Genomic DNA, 20806 nt, shown 5'->3' with positions numbered 1-20806 from the left:
ATTTAATACAAAAACATAAGTTATCAATTTAAAATTAGAAAAATATATATGAAAAAATCTTCATTTTTATTATATAATTATGAAACTTGTTTTTTTGGTAATAAAATAAAAAAAATGCAAAAAAAAAAATTAAATGTTATTTTAAAAGTATTTTTATTTTAAATAGTAAATTTAAATAACAATTATACTACCATTATATATAATAATTGAATTATTAAACCCAAAATTTTGATTTTAAATTTGAATATCACCCATGCACCATAAATGTCCTGACAACAAATAAAAGTATTTTAAATGTTTTGAAATTTAAAAGCTTTTAATTGAAGAACATTTTTTGATTTTTAAACATATCATTAAAAAAACCACCCTTGTCACTGATTATCTTATTTAACCCACCCGGTAATTCTCCCTTAAATCTATAAGTATTCTTATTATATTGCATTATGTACGGTAACAATGTGAACTCAGCCGCTCAGAGCGACAGCACATGGAGAGAAATGAATGTCAGACACAATTGCAGGTAAGATCAATAATAAAAAGGAATCAACCCAACCTTTTTTGACGTGGACTGGACTCTGTCATTGGCTTGCCCATTCAATGATGTTTTAGAAACGCAACACACGCTACGGGTTCCGTCTTCCACGTTCTACACTAGAAAATTTATAAAATATCAACAATTTGGTTAGGTAAGATAAAGGAGCGTACCATTTTGGAAGAAACTTACCATAGAAAATTCAGATTAGGTGAGTTGACGAAGAAAAACGAAAGGAAGAGTCGAAATGATGCACACAGATATAATTCTCTAAAATACAAAAGAAGGTGTCAATGGCGATGGGCTTTTGTAGAAATTTGAAATTTAGGATTGGGAGGGAAGGTTGAAGGAAGGGTCAAATAGTGTGGGAGTGTGGGTTTTGACGGTGAACGGTATAGAAATTTAGGCAAGCTTTCGACCTGTTTTGTTGTCCCTTTGTCAAATAGGATAAGTTTAGAAGCAGCAAGCCCTTTTGTCCAAATCCAAGTCTGTGAAAGATACAAGGAGAGAACTCAGAGAAGAGACCGATGTCTTCAGTGACAGTGCCACCCGTCTTGACCTCGCCTCGCGATGACGCTATTCAGCTCTACCGGGCTTTCAAGGGTATTCTTTTCTTTCCTCCCTTCTTTTTCTATTTCTTGCTAGGTTTTTTCCTTTACAAAATAACTGTTGTATGTCCCAATTAAATTCCCTTCTTCCTTTTTTGGTATGGTTGAAGGATCATTATATTTTTTATTTTAAAAAATATATATTTACCCTTTTTTTCGTTTGTGACTGGAGCTCATGGATGGATGAAAAAGAGGGGAGCGAAACTGGTTGCTGAAATTCAACCCAATTCCTTAGAAAGCAAAATTTTAAAAGGAAACCCTATGAATTTTACGCGGAGGGTAGGAATTCAGGGCTACGCTAGAGATTTGTGGGATTCGCCTGTTGGGGGATTTAGGGTTTTACAAATAGTGCGGAAAAATTGTCGCAAATTTAAAACCCTGGTAAAAGTTTCTGGTAGAGAAGAACAACAGCAAGCCAACTTAGAGTCAAGACTTAAGTTGATAACCTAAGGAGCCCAACTTCAACTTTATGCAAAATAAAAATGTTTGCTGTAAGCTGGTCGGAAAAACGGGCTCTATTTGTATCATGGGAAGTTCAATGGAAAAATTGAGGGAAAGAAAAAGTGAAAAAGGAACACAGACTAAGTTTCAGCCCATTAAACCTTTTCTTTTAATGTTGTAATAAGAATGAAGAAGATTCCTTTTTTATTTTCTTTCTCTAGGAACTTCCAAGATCCAACTAAAGTCTTATTAGTGTTTTAAAGGTTTTTTTACCCGGAAAGAAAGGTCGTGTACAGAAAGATTCTATATACAAAAGAAATATTTGGTTAAAAATGATGAAATGATCCCCAAATCGGAAAATCTAACCCATCCCATGTTTTTTCTGGAAAAGTAACCCATTTTTGACATAAATGTCATTTTCTATTTCAAGTATTTACATGTAAGTTTTAAAAGAAATGGTTATTTTTACAAAAATATAATGAGGGCATTTTTATCCAAATGATGCCAAAAAAATTGTGGGAGGTTAAATCTCAAAAATTGGGTTTTGAGAGGCTCTTTTAATCAAATAAAGATTCTAAATACAAAAGAAATATTTGGTCAAAAAGGATGAAAAAAATCCCCAAATCGGAAATCTAACCCATCCCATGTTTTTTCTGGAAAAGTTACCCATTTTTGACATAAATGTCATTTTCTATTTCAAGTATTTACATGTAGGTTTTAAAAGAAAGGGTTATCTTTACAAAAATATAATGAGAGCATTTTTGTCCAAATGATGCCAAAAAAGGGTGGGAGGTTAAATTTCAAAAATTGGGGTTTGAGAGGCCCTTTTAATCAAATAACCCAATACAAAATGAGATATCCTGAAAAATCATCTTCGTTGACCATTGACAAACATGTGTAAGCCAACTTTCTCTACAGAATTGGTGAAAACATTGCTATTACAAACATGTCTCTCAAATTGAGCTGAATATGCAAATTGGAGTTTCAGCTGAGCAAGTTTCCTTTTTGTTTTATAAGATAACTACATGAGTTTAGAATTCATACGTCTCAGTCGTTAGACAGTGCCATGGGAACTGTACTAGATCTTCCTTTATTTGTATCAATAGCATAACTTGTATAACACTTGCATTGGTTTTAATCCTTATCATATGTAGTATAGCATAATTACTAGTGCCAAATTCAGTAGCAAAACACACACTGGACCTCCAAGATTGCAAGGTGTAATTGTGAAGCATCACGCTATGATGGTTAACATCTAGGCTCTAGTCCTCCGGATTTGGGGAACCAATCGATTTACTCAGTTTGCTTCCCCAGCCGATATGGCGCTTTCAGATTTAATGATGCGATTTATAAAGAGATCATTTGTTAGTATACAACAGAGCAATATTCTCTAATGTCCATGGTCTAGTTTGTCAGTAGTCCATTGCAGAAACATAACTTTGTATAAGGTTGATTGCTAAATTAGCGCATGCCTTTTGATTTTGTGGGTTCAGGGTTAGGATGTGACACTGCAGCTGTTGTCCATATTCTTGCACACCGGGATGTTACACAACGCGGTCTCATCCAACAAGAATATAGAGCCATGTATTCTGAGGACCTGGTTAAACGTTTGTCTTCAGAGCTTAGTGGGAATGTCAAGGTAATAACTGAAGAATCTATCATGGTTCTTCCCGTATTTCGGTGCAACATGTATTTATGCTTTATTGACGATCCCACTTCTCTCTTTTGCAACCTTGATACTGATGCTATATTATTTCCTTTGATTTTGTCTTTTTTTCCTTTCCTTTTCTGATGTGAAATGGATTCAGAGAGCAGTGTTACTCTGGGTACAAGATCCTGCAGGACGGGATGCTTCCATAGTGAGGCAAGCATTAAGTGGAAATGTGGTTGATCTCAAAGCTGCTACTGAAGTAATATGTTCCCGCACACCATCCCAGATACAACATTTTAAACAACTGTATTTTGCAATGTTTGGTGTTTACCTTGAGCAAGATATCGAATATCAAGCATCTGGCGATCATAAAAAGGTTCTCTCTCTCACTTTTCATGATTTTGATAGCTCACTTCTTCCTTCTATTGTAAATTAGCTTGTTTTAAATTGTTTAATTCTCCCTTCCACTGTAAATTAGCATAATTAGAAAAGCATTTATTTGAAAATGTCAAATTTAATTGCCCAATTCTCCCTTCCATTGTGAATTATTTAAGATAGAAAAACATTTATTAGAACCTGACCTAATTTTGAACATGATTTGTTTGATTTATGTAATTGTAAGATGCATATCCTTCGCATCCTCTTTAGGTTACCTTCACTTTTCTGTCTTTGCACTTGAACCCACTATTTGTGTTAACCCAATGCCATCACCTTGCTTTGAATTAAGTCAAATTTCATTTCCACTAGACTCTTTTTCTTTCCCCACTGTCTTTTCCAGCCCAGCTCAACAGCCAAGCCTGAAGTCTAGGTCAGACCTAGAGCCAGGCCTCGGCCTCTAATATTCCTCTGAAGCCTGGCAAAACCCAGCCTAACCTCATTGCCATCCCCAATCAGATTAATTTCTGAAGTTAATTTGTTAGCTAGTCATGGCTGATGTAGATCAGATTTTCTATGAACATTTTCTTTAAGGCCTGCGCAGCTGTTTGGGCAACTCTAGCTTATTTTTATTTTTAGTTTATATTTTTATGTTTCCGAATTATGATCATTTCCATTTCTAGGTCAAACTGGTCTAACTAGCCAGGCTGAAGCATTGCTTTGCAAATGGAACATTAATGTCTTCTTTTTTGACAGTGAAACTTTCGCTATATGTTTTGCCATGTTTTATGATGTTAGTCCATGGCATCAGTCAGGTTAATTATCATCACTTGATTCCTTGGTCCTTGCAAATTGATGGTTATACACACAAACCACAGGCTAGGAAGGAAAACTTTAATAATGTATTGATGCTTCCTTGTATTGTACATGTGCGCATCATATCAACACAATGTATGCAAGAATGTCTAACCAGTTCTCTTTTTGCTTTTCTATGTTACTTCTTTTTTCATTCCTTCACAACAAATATATGGTATGATCATACCTGCTGGCTGGTTGCCACCAAGAAAATAATGCTAATCAACATACAGCCTGTGAAAATGAACTAGCTTGATATTATTATACTTTAGCCTAAGATGGCTTGATACACATGGCTGGTCCTTTGCATAACAATTAAAGCTTTTGGGGTTAAAACAGTCGTTTAACATGATACCAAGGCTTTTTTTTTGGAAGTCACGATTTTGAACCTTGTCACTTGTTTATTTCCCCATTTTTGAAGCCCATGTGTAAGTTAGAGGGAGGTTGCACATGAAGTGGGGTGCTAAGGTTTTAACCCAAGTCAACATGATAAACATTGTTGACCCATTACCTCATAACTTAAATTTTTGGTTTGAAATGGTAGTTTTAACAATAAAGCTCTAAGAAATGGATAAGATTTTCAACCAGAAATCCCAACCTTTTAGCAAGGATGTGGTACACTTCTTAATTGTTAACCTATCTTGTTCCATAAATAATCCTTATCAATTTGTTGTTTGGATGTCAATCTGCATTGCTTGTCATATTGTAATGTGCTAAATATTCATCCCATCGACTCATTCCTTTAATCTAGTTATATTTGCAAGCCTGGGAGGGATGTAAATCTTAGCTATGAAATCCATGTTTATGGAGATGCAATGCCTCTCATAGTTCTAGCTTTGTAACCATGTAGAAAGGTAAATGCAAGAAACTAGAAAGAGGTTAAGAAAATGACATAATTAGATTCATGTAGAGGACTTGGTTTTGGCAAAACTTTGTAACTGGAAGAGACTCTCAGAACTGATTGAAATAAAAATTGTTAGATAAACTTTTTGAGGTTAGGGAGTTCATGGGTAATGATGGTGTGGTCTAGTCAATTAACTAATTAAGGCCATCACATCAATACCTGATGGATGGGAAAAAAGTATTCCTGTTCCTAAACATAATCATAAAGGCAATGTTCAGAGCTGTGCCAACTATTATGGTGCAAAACTTAGGGATTCATTATAAAGTTCTAATATGGTAAAGCTTTAGATTGAGGAAAAGTCAAGACTACAAAGTTATTTTCTTACTTAGGCCATTAGGGTTCTTTGTTGTAATTTGGGATGGAAGGGGGTATCAATGACTCATATCGAGGTGATCAAAGACATGCATGTAAGAGCACCAACCATCATAAGAAAATTGGAGGAGTGACAGTCAATTTCCAATCACGATAGCCTTATTATAAAATGGGTTGGCTTTGAGTTCTTATTTTTTAGCATCAGTTATGAATGAATTTACTGAACACATCCAAGAAAAGGTAACATGGTTCATATTGTTTGATGAAATTATAGTTCTAATTGATGAAACTTGAGTATGAACTATGGTTAGTTCTAAGTTAAAATTATGTATAGGTACTTTACAAGCTCAAATTTTAGGGTGATTAGGACTAAGAACACATAGAATGTAAGTCTAGTAAACCTAGAATAAAAAATGAGTGACAAGGGGAAATTAATGCCCAAGAAATACTCAAAAATCACCATTTTTATTATTGTGAATCACTCATCGATTAGGGGGGATTGAAGGGTGTACTCATTGTACTAGAGTACGATGAATGGAGATGGAGTAAAGTAGAGCTACCAGAGTGCATAGTGATTGTAAATATTAGAAGTAAAAGTTTAAAGATGACTATAAGGCCAATGATTCCATTTGGCATAGATTGTTGGGCAGTTCAGTGATGAGTTTAGTTGAAATAAGAATGTATAGTTGGATGAGGGCTGTCAAGAAAATCATAGATGGATGCATTTCTAGGAATGGTAGAAGTGAGTGAGATGAGGAAAATTGTGTAAGATAGTTTTATCATATGCAATGGAAACAAATTAATAGATCAGTAAGGAAGAGTGATTTTATTTAACTTGAGGTTCCACACAGAAGAAAAAGATTGTTGAATATGGGATTGGGTGAAAAACGATTTAGCAGATGATAAAACCCTGGATGCTGTGTGAATTTAATTGGTGAAAAATGACTCATAGTTGAGATTTAAGGCTTTGTCGAATTCATCTAATTTCACTTGAAACTTTGGCATTGGGTTCCAACTGAAGATTTTAAGATTCTAGATTCAAATTTTCAGAAGGCTTCATTCCAATTCAAATCCTAAATTTTAAGATTTTAACTACTATGGGCATATCAGTATATACTGCAAGGCCATGTTTTAAGTTGAGACAGCTTGTGAAGGGTGACTGGAACAAGAGCCTAGTTTACTTTTTACCCCTGGTGTCATGATCAAATTGTGTCCTTTTTGTTCTCCATGATGTGGGTGAAACCATTCAGTAACAAGTTTGTCTATCTTTTGTTTGTTCTCCTCCTTTTCTTCCTTCTTTTTCTTGTCTTCAAAAAAAAAAATTCTTCTGGACTACTCTCATCTACTGTTATAATCTTTTATGGGTTCCCTATGCTGATGGTTAAGGATGCTCAAACATTCCAACTGAAATCAGTATCTCTAATTTCATACATTTAGAGAAGAAAATGGTTCATCAATATTCAAAGCCCAGCATATTGATTTAAATTATTTCTATGTAGTTGCTACTTGCATATGTAACAGTGCCACGCTATGAAGGCCCAGAAGTTGATAGAGCAATGGTCGAGAAGGATGCCAAAGCTCTCTATAAAGCTGGGGAGAAGAAATTGGGAACTGATGAGAATACTTTCATACGTATTTTTTCTGAAAAAAGCAGGGCTCATTTAGCTGCTGTTAGTACTGCTTACCACAGTGTATATGGTAACTCATTGCAAAAGGTATGCCTCCATAATGCAGCCCTGAGCTACTCATTCTTTGATCCTGGATGTGATACTCAAACATACACGAACTAATTGCAGGCAGTAAAAAGTGAAACATCTGGGCATTTTGAGTTTGCCCTTTTGACTATCTTACAGTCTGCTGAGAATTCTGGGAAGTACTTTGCAAAGGTATTACTTCACTCTTATTAACATTTTCTTGTAAATATCAGAAATTTCCCATGATAATGGGGTCATAATGCTCAATCTTGATAGAAAAGGAGTAATTTACATTTTCCTTTCTTTTGCTGTTCCCTCTTCCTTGAAGATTTCTCTGGTCTCTAACTTCTTTATGTGCATATATATAGATATGTTTGCCTAGCATGCAGCTATTAATGTCACTGACATAATTTTTGCAAAATTAGAAAAAGAAAAGAAAAACTATATATCCATATCCTTTTTCTCTTATTGTTTTTTTTCCATGTTATTTCAAGCGAACATAAGTGATGTTGTCAAGTTTAGTCCTATAGTTTGCAAATCATTTAAGAAAATACCCCCAACTTTGCAGATGATTTCAATTTGTTCATGTGCAGGATTTCTCAATCATTCCAAATATTTCCCGAAAACAAATTTTCATCTTGTAACATGTTTTGCTTTGCCCTGCTCCAATTTGAACTCCTGAGTCGCAAATTAATTATAGACCTCTTACTGCATGTAACTCTTAGTCTCTTTGTTTTGTATCTGTGTTGTTGGCACATTCGCTTGAGTAGACTTAAACACACATGAGAACCTTTGCAGGTACTGCACAAGGCGATGAAGGGCCTGGGAACAGATGACACTACACTAACCAGGATAATTGTGACAAGAGCCGAGATTGATCTACAGTACATAAAGCAAGAGTACAGAAAGAAATATGGGAAGACATTAAATGATGCTGTTCATTCAGAGACTTCAGGGCATTACAAGGCGTTTCTTCTTGCTCTCTTGGGCCCCAACCATTAGGCAAGATATCATCTGGGAATCGTGTAAGATAGGGTATGTATTTCATATCTTTCATGTGTCCTCCACTTTGTCTGCCATAGACGTCTGTTTAACTGTCAAAACGTTTTTCTTCCCCCATTGTGTAGAGTGCTAGTGGCAAGAAAGGTGAATCAACTCTCAACCCTGTCCCACGGCAAGAAAGTTCTCCGGGTTCATGCCTGGTTGTCCATTCTTGCTGATTCTACGAGCAATTTCTCAAGTTTGTTGGATAATGATTTCTTGTATAAAAAGCTATGTTTGTTTGGTTTTCTTTCTTGCTTTGTATTCTTGTTTCCTTTATTTTTAGAAATGTGTCATGTATGGTGTGAATGGCTTGTTCATGTAATGAAATTGTTGACTTAAAGAAAGCGTGCTCGTACTGGGACCAAAAAACAAGGAAATGGATGGGTTGCTTCTTGCCTCTGAAAACATCTTTCCTCATGGGGTCAACTGGTCATAAATAAAATAAAGCAAAATAATATTAGGAAAGCCCAGTTATCGTTGTATGATGTATGTTGGGGATACATGTCAGAATTTATGCTCTTATAATGGTATGAACAAAGGTTATGAAAGCATTAAAAGCTATTGCTTATTAGTGGCTTTTTTCTTTTATTTTAATATTTATTTTCTTAATACTATAAGAAAACAAAGCTTAAGTTAATGCTTTATTTATGAGGTTTTCGAAATTAATTTTAAAAACTAGCTTTTAAAAATTGTTCTATAATTTCTACTTATAGATTTAAAAAGTTTTTAACTCATTTTTTTTATATTTTTAAAGATAACTTTTAAGTATAAAGTTTTATTTTTTAAATTTGTATAACTATTTTTTAAAATAGTTATCATAAAATAAGTGAAAATAATTAAAAAGTATTTTTTAAAATATTGTATTTTTTACTTGTGAAAATAAAAAAATATTTTTTTATTTTTTATTCTCATGTATGTTTCCCTAATTTTATTTTTTTTATTTTTTTACAATTACAAACCAGTAACCACTAACCATGGCCTAAAAATTTTTCCTTCAATTTTCTTCCATAAAGGTAACACCCAGCTGTTAAGAAAATATATATATATATAAAAAAAAAGGAAAAATATATATCAGTTTCTCTAATGTTAACTATAATAAAAGAGAATAAAATATAATGGAGCTTATTAATATTTTGTATATTTCAATATTTTTCTTGCCTCCATTCGTCCTCGTTCTGGCTGTGTTTTCCTGGGAAAACTAAAAGCACATGCAGTAGTACACTAGTACTTTGTGGAGCGAGTGTTGGGGATTATTTAGAGGAAACGGGGGAAGTTGGGCGGCGCCCACTGAGCTCGAGAGGCCAAACCATGGGCATGGGCAACTTGTAAGTTATAACAGACTGCCCCACCTGTATACAAGAATTAATGGTTTTCATCGTTCTATTTCTATACATATTACATAATTAAATTGTTAAGAAAGATACAGTTTCAAATAAATGAAAGACACTGATTGATGTTGTCGTACTTGTACAGGCTAGAGATTGGCAGCGAATATTTGGTAGGATATTCCAAAATATTCCGAATGGTGGCACCCACACACAGCCCCAGAAAGACAAAAAGAGAGGATAACTGTGTAAGTGGGGTAGTGGCTGTTTAAAGCTTGGCCCCGTCATCTTCCAACTTCCACGCATGCATGCTGCGTCTTCCATCGCCCATTCCCCATTCCCCATTCCGCCCTTTATGAATATCCAAATACATGTGATTGGATGACGTCAACAGCTTTCACTCCCTTTTCCCCTTATCTCCTCCCATGCCACCCACATGGCTCTCCTTCTCCCTACAACTCACCACTCTGTTTTTACTTTTTAGCTCCAACCAAAGAAAAAAGAAAAAAATTGCTTTAGTTGATTCATTCTTGATTTATACTATGATTAACTCAAGTGTTTAAAAGAACTATATATTTATTGTCTATTAATTAATATATTCATTCCATATTACTAATTTACATAAAAAATTTACAATGTACCCTAAAAAAAAGATGTAAACAATCTACTTAATTTTAAAAACGTGAAAATTAATCATATCGATTTAATTATTTTATTCATTTACATAGGGTTCCATAAATTATATATATATATATATGTCCATTCTCTTGTTTCATGTGTTTGATTACCAACTCAGTGTCATTAGCCCCTACCCCCTACGTTTCCCATCTTTCTTTTCCCTTCTTTGTTTTTTTCTGATACAATTATTTGCTTGAAAATTTCCTTGAATTTATCTTTTATGTTAATTTGTTTTTTTCTTTGTGTTAATTTGTTTTCAATCATTGGCGTATGACTCATTCTCATCCCATTATTTTGAAGCTCAATTCCCCATTTCCATTTTTTCTTTTTGGTATTTATTTTTTTTAAAAAACGTTTTTTGGCAACTATTTCTGAAAATATTCGCAGAGCGCCATATAATTTTCCACTCAAGAGGCATATTCGAGTTGGTATATAGAATTATACCCTTTTGGACCATTAAAATACAAGGCGTGGTAAGCGACATGATGCAAGCTCCGGTGGTCCATGGGTTTCTAAGTGGATGGTGGATTCGGATGCTGTAGGGCTTGGGCACTTGTCCATTTGTGGGTAATCACCCATTAATGCCACCTTCATACTGTTTCCTTAGGACACATTTCAATTTGTCATCGCTAACCCATTGATACCGAACTCGCTTTACTCATTACACACTTCATTTTTCATCTATAAAAAAGGCTGACAACCTCTTCACGCACGGTAATCAGAGCCTTTTCCTTTCTCCCATTTCCCCTCTCCCCCTCTCCCTCACCCTATCCATCCAACCCAGATCCACCCATAGCTCTTCTCTTGAGCAAAGCCATGGCTTTCTATCTTGTGTTCACAGCCCTTGTTGGGCTCTGCTCGGTTTCTTCAGTAGCAGAGCTTCTGCGGTTGGAACAGCAGGCTAAAGCTGACGGGTCCCTCAGCTTTCTGGTGGTGGGTGACTGGGGAAGAAGAGGATCTTTCAACCAATCTCGAGTTGCACTTCAGGTTCACGCCTTCTTCTCCTTCTATTATTTTTGGAATGACGTTAATAATACTAATAATATTAAGAGGAAAAGGATTATAATCGCTAAACATCAAAGACAAGTTTCTCTATAAAAATTTTGAACCAATCGAAACACGACAACACTTTAAATCAGTGCTGGAATCGTTGGATGTTTTGCATCTTTTTCTCTTATTTTCTTTGCCTTATAGCCTTTATTGCACTGGAATCATATAGAGAGTATAATTCCGAATAGATTCCATATGCTATTCGGCAGAAGACACTGTCTACCAAACCATGCAACAAGTCCACATCGATCATACGATAATGGCCAATATGGTGGACCAAGAGGAAGCCATGAGGAACTTTCCCTCCCCTTTGTCAGCCTTCATACTAATCATCTTGCGACACCTGTGAAGCAGTGTATGGGCTTTAGCCCATCCTATCACCACTCCTTGGACCACCCTTTTAAATATTTTTAGATTAGCTTTCGTGTGGGACTCCCAACATTTTTGCCTTTCTTTTAAACCCTACCTATCTTAAATTGTTAAGGAAAGTTGCCACATGGGGTGCTTTTATCTTCACTTTAATCATGAAAGTTTTGTTTTTCTGTTCCATGTCAAGAAATAATAGTAATATGTCATGGACATTTATTTATAAAAGTACAAAAATAAAAAATAAAAAACCCCTTTTTGAGTTATTACAGATGGCTTTGTATGGTAACCCAAATGTGTAAAATATGTTTGTAGATGGGAAGGGTTGGAGAGGAGTTGGACATAGATTTTGTAGTATCGACTGGAGATAATTTCTACGACAATGGATTGTCGGGCATCCACGACACAGCATTCGAGAAGTCGTTCAGCAAAGTGTACACTGCCCCAAGCTTGCAAAAGCAATGGTACAATGGTAAATCCAAACCTCCAAATACTCTACTTGATTATTATTATTTTTTTATTACACAGTCGACGATGCAGACTTCTTTATTATTCCCCATTCCCCAAGCCCCAACACCTGTGAGCGCAGCGCGCAGATGAGCATAAATGATAAAAATAAAGGAATAATTGGGGGAGGTGTTATCACATTTATGAATAAAAAATGTGACCCAAAAGAGGCTGATGGAAAAGCAAAGAAAAGTGATCGGAGGTTTGGGATTTGTTTGTTTATTTTGTTGCAGTTTTGGGTAACCATGACTACAGAGGAAAAGTTGAGGCTCAACTGAGTCCCATTCTTACCAAGATGGACAGCAGATGGCTTTGCTTGAGGTCTTTTATTCTGAATGCAGGTAAAGGCTAACGAAAGTCTCCTTTCGTGCTTTCTGTGGCAAAACCCACTTTCTTGTTGGGGTATTATTATTAATATCTTTCACTTTCTTGTTGCGCAGAAATTGTAGAGTTTTTCTTTGTAGATACGACACCATTTGTGGACAAATACTTCACAGATCCTGAGGATCATGACTATGACTGGAAGGGCGTCCTTCCCCGTCAGGCTTATCTCTCAAACCTCCTCCAGGTAACTCCATCATTTGATTAATTAATAACAATACTTATCAATCCAACGCCCCATGTTGATCAATATTCTTGACTACCAAACACGTTTGTGTGACAGGATGTGGACACGGCATTAAGAGATTCCACAGCCAAATGGAAGATTGTGGTTGGCCACCATACAATTAGAAGTGCGGGACATCACGGGGACACAGTGGAGCTTGTAGATCAGCTTCTCCCAATCCTTCAGGCAATAATATCAATATAATATAAAACAACCAAAACAATTTTATATTGAATTTATCTCACATTTTCTCATCATAAATCTCCAGGCAAACAGTGTGGATCTTTACATAAACGGACATGACCATTGCTTGGAACACATCAGTTCCCCCGACAGGTATAAAATGGGTGTAAGTTTGAGAAAAATAAAGGAAGAAAAAGGTGACCTAACTGGTATGTTGTTTGTGCAGTCCAATTCAATTTCTGACTAGTGGTGGCGGGTCAAAGGCATGGAGGGGCGATGTGCAATGGTGGAATCCAGAGGAACTCAAGTTCTACTACGACGGGCAAGGGTTCATGTCAGTGCAGATTACTGCATCTCAAGTTGATGTTGCATTCTATGATGTTTTTGGTGAGGTTTTGCATAAATGGAGTACGTCCAAAGAGCTCAACCTTCCAATGTAGAGAGTGAGAAATATGCAAAGAATGGGCTGCAAGTGAGAACCTATATGTGCATGTAAAATATTAAGCTTAGCTTAGCTATTGTTTGAAACTCTATTCGAGTATAATCCATTGTGGAGAAGCCCAGCTAGTATTGCTAAATATCTTATATTTCTAGAGCCAATAATGAATAGTGCAGTTTTATGCTTCATATTACTTCACATCTTCCATATTTTCTCATGTGAAGACTGACTGACAATTAACTGCAAGCCACTGCCATGGGAGCAGACTGAGAGTGTACCGATTCGCTTACCCCAGTTTTCAGCAGATTTTGATGCAAGACAACATCCGGTTCAAAACAACCGGACAGATTTTGCTATAAATAAAAGACCAGACTCAGGCTGCTTTGGTTTGAGGAGCTAAAATGAAATATATGCTACTTCGATCTTTCTCAAGACCCATCAAATGGCACAGAGAAAATAGCTTGATGGGTTCTCCAATATGGTAAGCTCAGAACTAGCTCTTTTCTTAATTCACGGGTATAATCTTCCCATGCACCAACTGCAGCAGAGAAACTGACCCATTGAAAGGAATGCTGCCTGCTCTCACCACAACTTGTACCCAACACCGTCTCTGCCAGTTGTTGATCATTTAAGAATGTAGTTCTTAAGTTGTTGATTTTCTCTCTTTGTGACTCTGATAATTTCACTACCAAATTTTCAGTTTCCCTTTCAACTTTTGAAGTCTGCAACTTTGAGGCTTTCCAACTGTAAAACTGTACCACCTGTTTAACATAAGTCACATGTAAGAACAAAAGTAAATATTTTAACAAAATAAAGTAGAATATCTTAAATCCCCATCAACCAATTCAGAAGTGTGAGAAAAAAATGATTATTTTATCAACGGACCAGAGGGAACCAAAGTTATTACATTCAAAGTCATTGTGAATCCTAAAAGTTATTTAGCCCCACCAAACATGAATTCAACTGGTTCTACTCCTTTTTTAAGTGACAACTAAAATATAGGGGGAGAAGGAAGCCCTTTTTTTTTTGGTTTAAAGGATGCATATGATTTATAACAAAATTCTGGCAAGCTATGCTATTCCCAGAATCTACATCTACCAAACACCAAAAAGGACATACAACTAAAAAGGGGCTCATCAGGTAATGAAAAGCTTCGGATCTTTGTTACTAAACCATGCAAATAAAGCATTTTAGGTCTAGAAAAGGACAACAGCTGGGGCATGCAACTAAAAAGGGCCTATCAGGTATGCAAAGCTTTGGATCTTAGTTACTAAACCATGCAAATAAAGAATTTTAGTTCCAGAAAAGACTACAGCTTGTGCAGATGAAACAGCAAATAGGCATGATAGATACATGAGAACTCGTGGAAGCAATTCCCCCTCTATAGATAGTAAGAACATCATGGGAAAATAACATAATAACACGTACCAAAGATACAAAGATCGAAGACCCTCATCATAGTTATGGTGGTAAAGGCATCCTCTATTCATGGGGTGTGTTGGACTGGGGCCTCGAGTTCACAAAAAGTGACAAATCCCTTCTAGGGAGGGTTGCTTTACCATCGGTACCATTAACAATCCCAAATTGCAAAGGAAAAAAATACAAAGTTGAAGATAATGAGGAATGGAGGGCAGTTAAGTGACAGTGAGAAACTAAATACAGCATCTGTTTTCTGATCTTCCACACCTAGTAATGGGACCTTTTTTTCCATTCTAAAAGGATTTTGCAACCAATAGTTTGAATGATACCAACAAAAGATAAATTCTATAAAATATGACAGGAGATGCTATGCCCTGTTACTATCTATGAACACAGCCAACCTTCAACCACACAAAACACACACACACAAGATAAAACACATTCTAATACTTTGATTCTCAAAATTGTCAAAAAATACTTTAGGCTGGGAAAATTGATTCTCATTTCCCACTACATGGAAGATAGAGGTTCAACCAGACCCACCATGTAACAAACAGTCACAAGATTGGCCACCTTAATAATTACTATCGACATCATTGCCTCTCTGCATGCATTCTACATTTTTAATCTTAATAGCAGTCAATGAATCTCTACAAAATGAGGAAAAAGGAAACAGAAGTGAGGAAAAAACCAATGAAGTAGGATAAAAATTGAAAAGAGGGAGGGAGTTTGACGGAATCAGATCAATCTTCAAAGGTGTTTAAAGCATATATACAACCACATTCATTCATTGTTTTCTTGATATCAACATTAAATATTAAGGTGAAGGAGCAATTGAAAGAATACCTGAAGAACATGCAAAATGTTGACAAATTCTAGGTCAAACAACTCATCTCCTCTTGCTAGTTGCAGTTGCTCCATCAGTCGTTCTGAGAAATCACAAGATGAATCTAATGCTGAAAAACAACTCTTATCCTGAGGAGAGAAAAGATCGTATCCTAGAATGTGCATTCTTGCCCAGCATATATCGAATCCTGATTGGTGCTGAGAAATATGGTCTGGAGAAAACCAGTACATACTACTAGATGCTGGCAAAGGAAGGTATGGATCAGGCTCGTTATTTGAACTGTGTAATTGGCTTTGAGAGAGAAGGCAAACAAGTTTAGCATCCTCATCATGGGAACAATCTCGACTGAACCATAGAGTTAGGGTCAGCCTTTCACCATCAGTTATCTGTCAAGGTTCAAACTAATTAGCATCAGAAAACGATGGGTTTTAAAATGAAACAATCAGAGCCTGTTTGTCAACATTTTTTAAAACAGTTCTCAATAATTTTTAAGAATAAAATTTTGGTTTGGGAAAATATGAAAAACAGTTTTTATGGCATATTCTTCATGAAGTTACTGTTCACTTGTATATAATGCAAAAGCTTTCAAAGCATTCCCATTTTCCCAATTGTTGTTCAGAATACTCTACAAAAAACAAGTGAAAGCATCTCAAATTTTGTTTTAAAGAACAACCTGTTTTCAAAACAAAAAATTCTGAAAAAACTTTTTTCTAAGTTAACCATTTTTTGTTCTAAAGAACAGAATATTGTTTTAAAAAACAGCTGGGACAACTGCAACATTGGCTTGAGAAATAATATCGCTTGTTTTATGAATGTAAAACATATTGTCCAAGAAGAATTGGCATTAGAATGTTCACTAGTTGCATTAAAAGTTTCTTTCATTAGCCATCTTAGAATACTTTGGCAATTCTGAATTACTGTTTTCCCAAGCTAACTCGTTACAAAATGGAGAAGGTCAAGAATTTTCCAATCTTCCTCTTCTGCAAATGGACATCTAAGTGCAGAAAACCACTACACCTGTGCATCTTTACTATTTTGCATTTCATTGCTGTTATACTCCAAAACAATTCCCGCTCTCCATTTTTTTAGATCCAAAACAGCACATTTTAGTGGCTTCTTGTGCGACAAGTCTGGATCTGTCACTGATCCAGGTGAGGCAGAACTTGTACCAAGGCAGATTACAAGGAAATCTGAACAACAGCCAGCCTATGAGATCACAATGTCAGACACCTCATACCTATGACAAACACTGACATCCATGCTAGTGTCCTTTCCAAAGTTTAATGAACTCAAAGAATACATTTTGTATCTATCATCTTTGTGCGTTTTGACCAACACAAGGGAGAAAAACACCAGTTTTGCATGAGATCCTAATGGATTTAATGTGAGAAGCTCTATTTTTCTCACAAACTAGGAAGTTAGAAAGTGTTGAATAGCTGCTTATCTTGATCCCTAGCACAATTAACTCCTGAAAGTTAGTGTATCATTAGCCTCATAAGTTAACAAACAAAGACTTGTCAGTCGACTTCAAAGCTAGGGAACTAATGTCATATGGAATCTTATTAACAAAATGCAGGAACTGGAAGGAGTTATTAGAATTTTGGCTCCTACTAGGCTATTGTATATCATCCACAAAGTTTCACCCAGCACTTTGGAAGAGCCAGTTAATGAATTGCACATGTTAAGAGCAAGATATTATGCAGTAAGAGCACCAAAGGAAGAAAGCAAGAAGGGATTTTAATTGCATAGGATGATGAGGGAAGTACTTCACTGTCCAAAAGAGAGAGGGAACCGTACTTTATTCTCCATAAACACACTCACACACAGAGACTTGAAGGTACCTCATCAACAGAATGAATGTTGCGGCAGTCAGCTGTGTACATCACAACATCCTGATAGTATAAAACAAACTAATGAGTATTGCTCAAGTATTAGATGGAATCAAATAAAGACAATAATCCACCTAGTCCATTGCAAGCAGCAAAAATGGTTTACTTTTTGTTCTTTCTTTCTTTGACCTATTAGTATTTTACCTTCATTAACCATGTATGGCAATTATAAGATGTATGTCAGATATTTCACATTCATCACTACATATGACAATTACACATGACCTCTGAAGGAGTCTCAAGTTTTTGTTTCTAACATATCTACTGGATAAGGACAAACTTACTCCAGCCAAAGGCTCAATGGTTGTGGGATCCCCATCCTGGAAGTGAAAGAGTCCACCTTTGAAATCATTTCCATAGCTATTCAAATAACAAACTGCCTTTTACCAAAAGATACCGAAAAACATATTACACACTGATGTCAATATGACAAGATCAATACTGAAATCATTTACAGGCAAATATCATTGCTTGAAAGGTAGAACTGAAAACAAAGAAACCAATTTATCTAGAAGATGAGTTTGAGTCATGGAAATGAATTATTTCATTTAAGGGCATCCAAGATGGAAACAGTTGCCATCACTGCATGTCACTGAGAGAGCACATTACTCAACCTACCAATTTGACAATATACTGGCGAATGCTATTTCAGCCTTATGAATCAAGTAGTCAAGGAAATAAAGGATTTATATGTTGTTCAATTGTAGTCAGTAAAAAAAACAACAGACAAGGCGGAAGAGAAAATGCTCATGCAAAAGAGGAAGCAGTTATACTGAATCCCTTTTCGTAAAGTGTTTTAGCAAAGTGCTTCATTATGTCAAACAACACTCAAGCAAAGTGAGAAGGCACTCATGTGGACCAGCATGATGCTTTATTGTGTAGCAGAAATAGAAAAAAAAAATTATAGCAAGAAGTACAAGTTCTCATGGTGTCAAATAGTTAGAAGCAGGAAATATCCCCGGGCTGTATCTGCCATACACAGATATCTGTAATTATATAAGTTGAGACATTGTAATCTTCCTTTTATAATGAATAAGAATCAAATCCTCCCTCTTCTCCTGTGCACATAGTTTACTTCATTGGCAACTGAAGCATGTAAATTTCTGTGTGCAAATTTATTACTTCCATATGCCACTCTACTTCAAGGACAAATAAACTCACCTTACTCAATTCTACCTCAGCTGGCCAAGTAGGATTTTCCTCGTTTCCATGGAAGTAAAGACCCAACAAATTGGGTTTCAGCATACCCATACGGAGGAGCAGGTATAATCAGCCACTTATCATTAGAAAGTGATGCCCAATTATGGTATCAATTTCTGCAGGAAGAAGTGGGATTCATCATGCAAGTTCTTGAAGAGGGTTTGTATATCATCCATGTGTGCATGAGAAGCTCTGTTAGGTGAAGAAAATGAAGGCAGATGGAATGGATGTGATAATGTGGCAGAAAAAGGTGTAGGTTTGGATTTTCCAAAATAACCCCAAGGACAAGGTTAATTTTAGAGAGGAAGATGTTATGAGTTTGTGGATGTTATTATCCATGTGTGCATAAAGTTGGAAGTAAAATTATACAGTTTTATGTGTCTAGTCAAATATTTAGGAATGAATCAACTTTGCAAGACTAGCTTGCTACTTTTTAGAGGGGCAGTTTCCAATCTATTAGGACAGATCATCTCCAAGTTTGTTAGTAGGAGTCTTACAAATAAGTCTTCATGAACAAAATGAAAATCAAAGAAGTCTATTCCTATTTCTTTTAGTGGAGGAAGGTTCCCTCAAATCACTTTCCTTCTCTTTGCTATAATTTTTTTCTGCTCTTAAATTTAACAAAATAGGTCCAAGAAAAGCAGGGGGCAATCATTGTGTCTAATCTTAATCTTTAGGCATAAAGCATGAAGCCCATACAAAAACTTTTCAAGTGCTGAAAGAAGGGAAGTAACCAAACAAAAATTAAAATGGAGCACCTGAGTTCACAAATTACAACCAAGAAAGAATTGGAAATGAAATGAAAATTGCCTACACACCGCAAAGTCCCGCTGTTTGAGATAGGGCCTGTTATCATCACTATGCCATCCAATGCTCGCTCCTCTAGTCCAGCTGATTTAAAAACGCAAAGCATCATCAGGATACCAACTTGAGTGGATAATATGAACCTACGACATGATTATGGTGCAACTTAGAAATGGGCAGGGTATCGAATTCAATTTCTGTCGTCACACCTAATTTGTCAGAGTTGGCATGCCCAATGAACAAAATATTCATATCAATAATCAGCGAATACCAATTTCGATTTAGAAAAACAGAAGAAGTCATATGAGCCGCCTGTATATGGATATTAAGCGCAAGGGTAATAGTTTTAGGTGTTTGAAAGGTATACAGGAATCAAAAAGGAAAAAGAATCGATTAGAAACCCAAAGGCAGAATGAAAGAGTAAGGAAAGAGACCTGATCAAACCGGTGAATTCAATGAAGAGTTCGTACTCACACCCAAAGCACTCCTCCAATTTCTCTTTGAGCCGCTCTAGATATAACATAATTCACAGATGAAAAATTAAAAATTAAAAAAATTAAAAAAAAAAAATTAAAGAAAGAAAGAAAGGGGGAGAAATGAGGGAAGTACCTCTGATTGGAACAAACGGCAGAATCAAGTGGGGAGAGCGAGTGGCGATGAGATGAGAGAGAGTGGTTGAGAACACATTGGGTCTGTACCCCACCGTACAGCAGCTCTTGTGGATGAACTCCAATTCCTGCAATTCATTCATTTGTGTAAACAAACATAATACATCTACTTTTTCATAGATCATACCCATTCAATTCACAAAATCATTCAACCTTGCATTCCTCCACCGACACGAAGTTTTTCAGTATCACACGGGGATGCCTGCTGTCTCCCATGCTATTCTCCTCCATTTCAATATGCCTGCCCTCTAGGCTCTAAGCTCTAACCACTTTGCAAGGTTTGTGTCAAATTTTATTTCATTTTGTTAATGCAATTTACACCATCAGGTCCATCGCTTCTAACAACGAAATTTGCGTTAAACATCCGCTAAGATAGTGTGAACACTGATGCGAACCAAAAAAAAAAAA

General features: G+C 35.9%; 3 protein-coding genes across 4 annotated transcripts; 2 read left to right on the top strand and 1 right to left on the bottom strand.

The window, feature by feature from the left end:
• The first annotated feature begins 653 nt into the window (after positions 1 to 653).
• On the top strand, positions 654 to 8821 carry LOC100250931 (annexin D5). The gene is made up of 7 exons (XM_002285130.5): positions 654 to 1135; positions 3075 to 3220; positions 3390 to 3608; positions 7178 to 7393; positions 7475 to 7564; positions 8171 to 8407; positions 8500 to 8821. Exons 1-6 carry the CDS (start codon positions 1060 to 1062, stop codon positions 8372 to 8374), a joined length of 951 nt encoding a protein of 316 aa, XP_002285166.1. The 5' UTR covers positions 654 to 1059; the 3' UTR covers positions 8375 to 8407; positions 8500 to 8821.
• A 1852-nt stretch (positions 8822 to 10673) lies between these two features.
• On the top strand, positions 10674 to 13764 carry LOC100261163 (purple acid phosphatase 3). Its single transcript, XM_002285124.4, has 7 exons — positions 10674 to 11406; positions 12151 to 12307; positions 12576 to 12683; positions 12783 to 12910; positions 13007 to 13135; positions 13218 to 13285; positions 13359 to 13764. The coding sequence occupies exons 1-7, from the start codon at positions 11236 to 11238 to the stop codon at positions 13570 to 13572; spliced, it is 975 nt and encodes a 324-aa protein (XP_002285160.1). The 5' UTR covers positions 10674 to 11235; the 3' UTR covers positions 13573 to 13764.
• LOC100256078 (uncharacterized) lies at positions 13701 to 20679 on the bottom strand. 2 transcript variants are annotated; one of them, XM_002285115.4, is made up of 8 exons: positions 20552 to 20679; positions 20340 to 20466; positions 20165 to 20240; positions 19745 to 19817; positions 18011 to 18106; positions 17679 to 17729; positions 15837 to 16223; positions 13701 to 14332 (listed from the first exon to the last, which is right to left on the bottom strand). In XM_002285115.4, the coding sequence occupies exons 1-8, from the start codon at positions 20627 to 20629 to the stop codon at positions 14000 to 14002; spliced, it is 1221 nt and encodes a 406-aa protein (XP_002285151.2). In that variant the 5' UTR covers positions 20630 to 20679; the 3' UTR covers positions 13701 to 13999. The 2 variants fall into 2 exon arrangements, with proteins under 2 accessions (XP_002285151.2, XP_019075206.1); XM_019219661.2 differs by lacking the exons at positions 20165 to 20240; positions 20340 to 20466; positions 20552 to 20679 and adding an exon at positions 19940 to 20156 and having other exon boundaries at positions 18011 to 18086.
• Positions 20680 to 20806: the final 127 nt, after the last annotated feature.

The sequence above is a fragment of the Vitis vinifera genome, chromosome 1, assembly GCF_030704535.1.
Source record: "Vitis vinifera cultivar Pinot Noir 40024 chromosome 1, ASM3070453v1".
In the NCBI taxonomy this organism is placed as follows: Eukaryota; Viridiplantae; Streptophyta; class Magnoliopsida; order Vitales; family Vitaceae; genus Vitis; species Vitis vinifera.
The sequence above is the reverse complement of the archived record's forward strand: the minus strand, read 5'-3'. Positions and strand labels throughout refer to the sequence as shown.

What these genes read in the sequence shown, in the direction of transcription:
- LOC100250931 (XM_002285130.5), top strand. Translation starts at nt 1,060, where the DNA reads ATGTCTTCAGTGACAGTGCCACCCGTCTTGACCTCGCCTCGCGATGAC. An exon ending in CATCTGGCGATCATAAAAAG is followed by an intron (nt 3,609 to 7,177) that starts GTTCTCTCTCTC and finishes ATTTCTATGTAG; the next exon opens with TTGCTACTTGCATATGTAAC. An exon ending in CTGGGAAGTACTTTGCAAAG is followed by an intron (nt 7,565 to 8,170) that starts GTATTACTTCAC and finishes GAACCTTTGCAG; the next exon opens with GTACTGCACAAGGCGATGAA.
- LOC100261163 (XM_002285124.4), top strand. Translation starts at nt 11,236, where the DNA reads ATGGCTTTCTATCTTGTGTTCACAGCCCTTGTTGGGCTCTGCTCGGTT. An exon ending in GCAAAAGCAATGGTACAATG is followed by an intron (nt 12,308 to 12,575) that starts GTAAATCCAAAC and finishes ATTTTGTTGCAG; the next exon opens with TTTTGGGTAACCATGACTAC. An exon ending in CACATCAGTTCCCCCGACAG is followed by an intron (nt 13,286 to 13,358) that starts GTATAAAATGGG and finishes TTGTTTGTGCAG; the next exon opens with TCCAATTCAATTTCTGACTA.
- LOC100256078 (XM_002285115.4), bottom strand. Translation starts at nt 20,629, where the DNA reads ATGGAGGAGAATAGCATGGGAGACAGCAGGCATCCCCGTGTGATACTG. An exon ending in TGTCGGTGGAGGAATGCAAG is followed by an intron (nt 20,467 to 20,551) that starts GTTGAATGATTT and finishes AATGAATTGCAG; the next exon opens with GAATTGGAGTTCATCCACAA. An exon ending in GCCGTTTGTTCCAATCAGAG is followed by an intron (nt 20,241 to 20,339) that starts GTACTTCCCTCA and finishes TGTTATATCTAG; the next exon opens with AGCGGCTCAAAGAGAAATTG.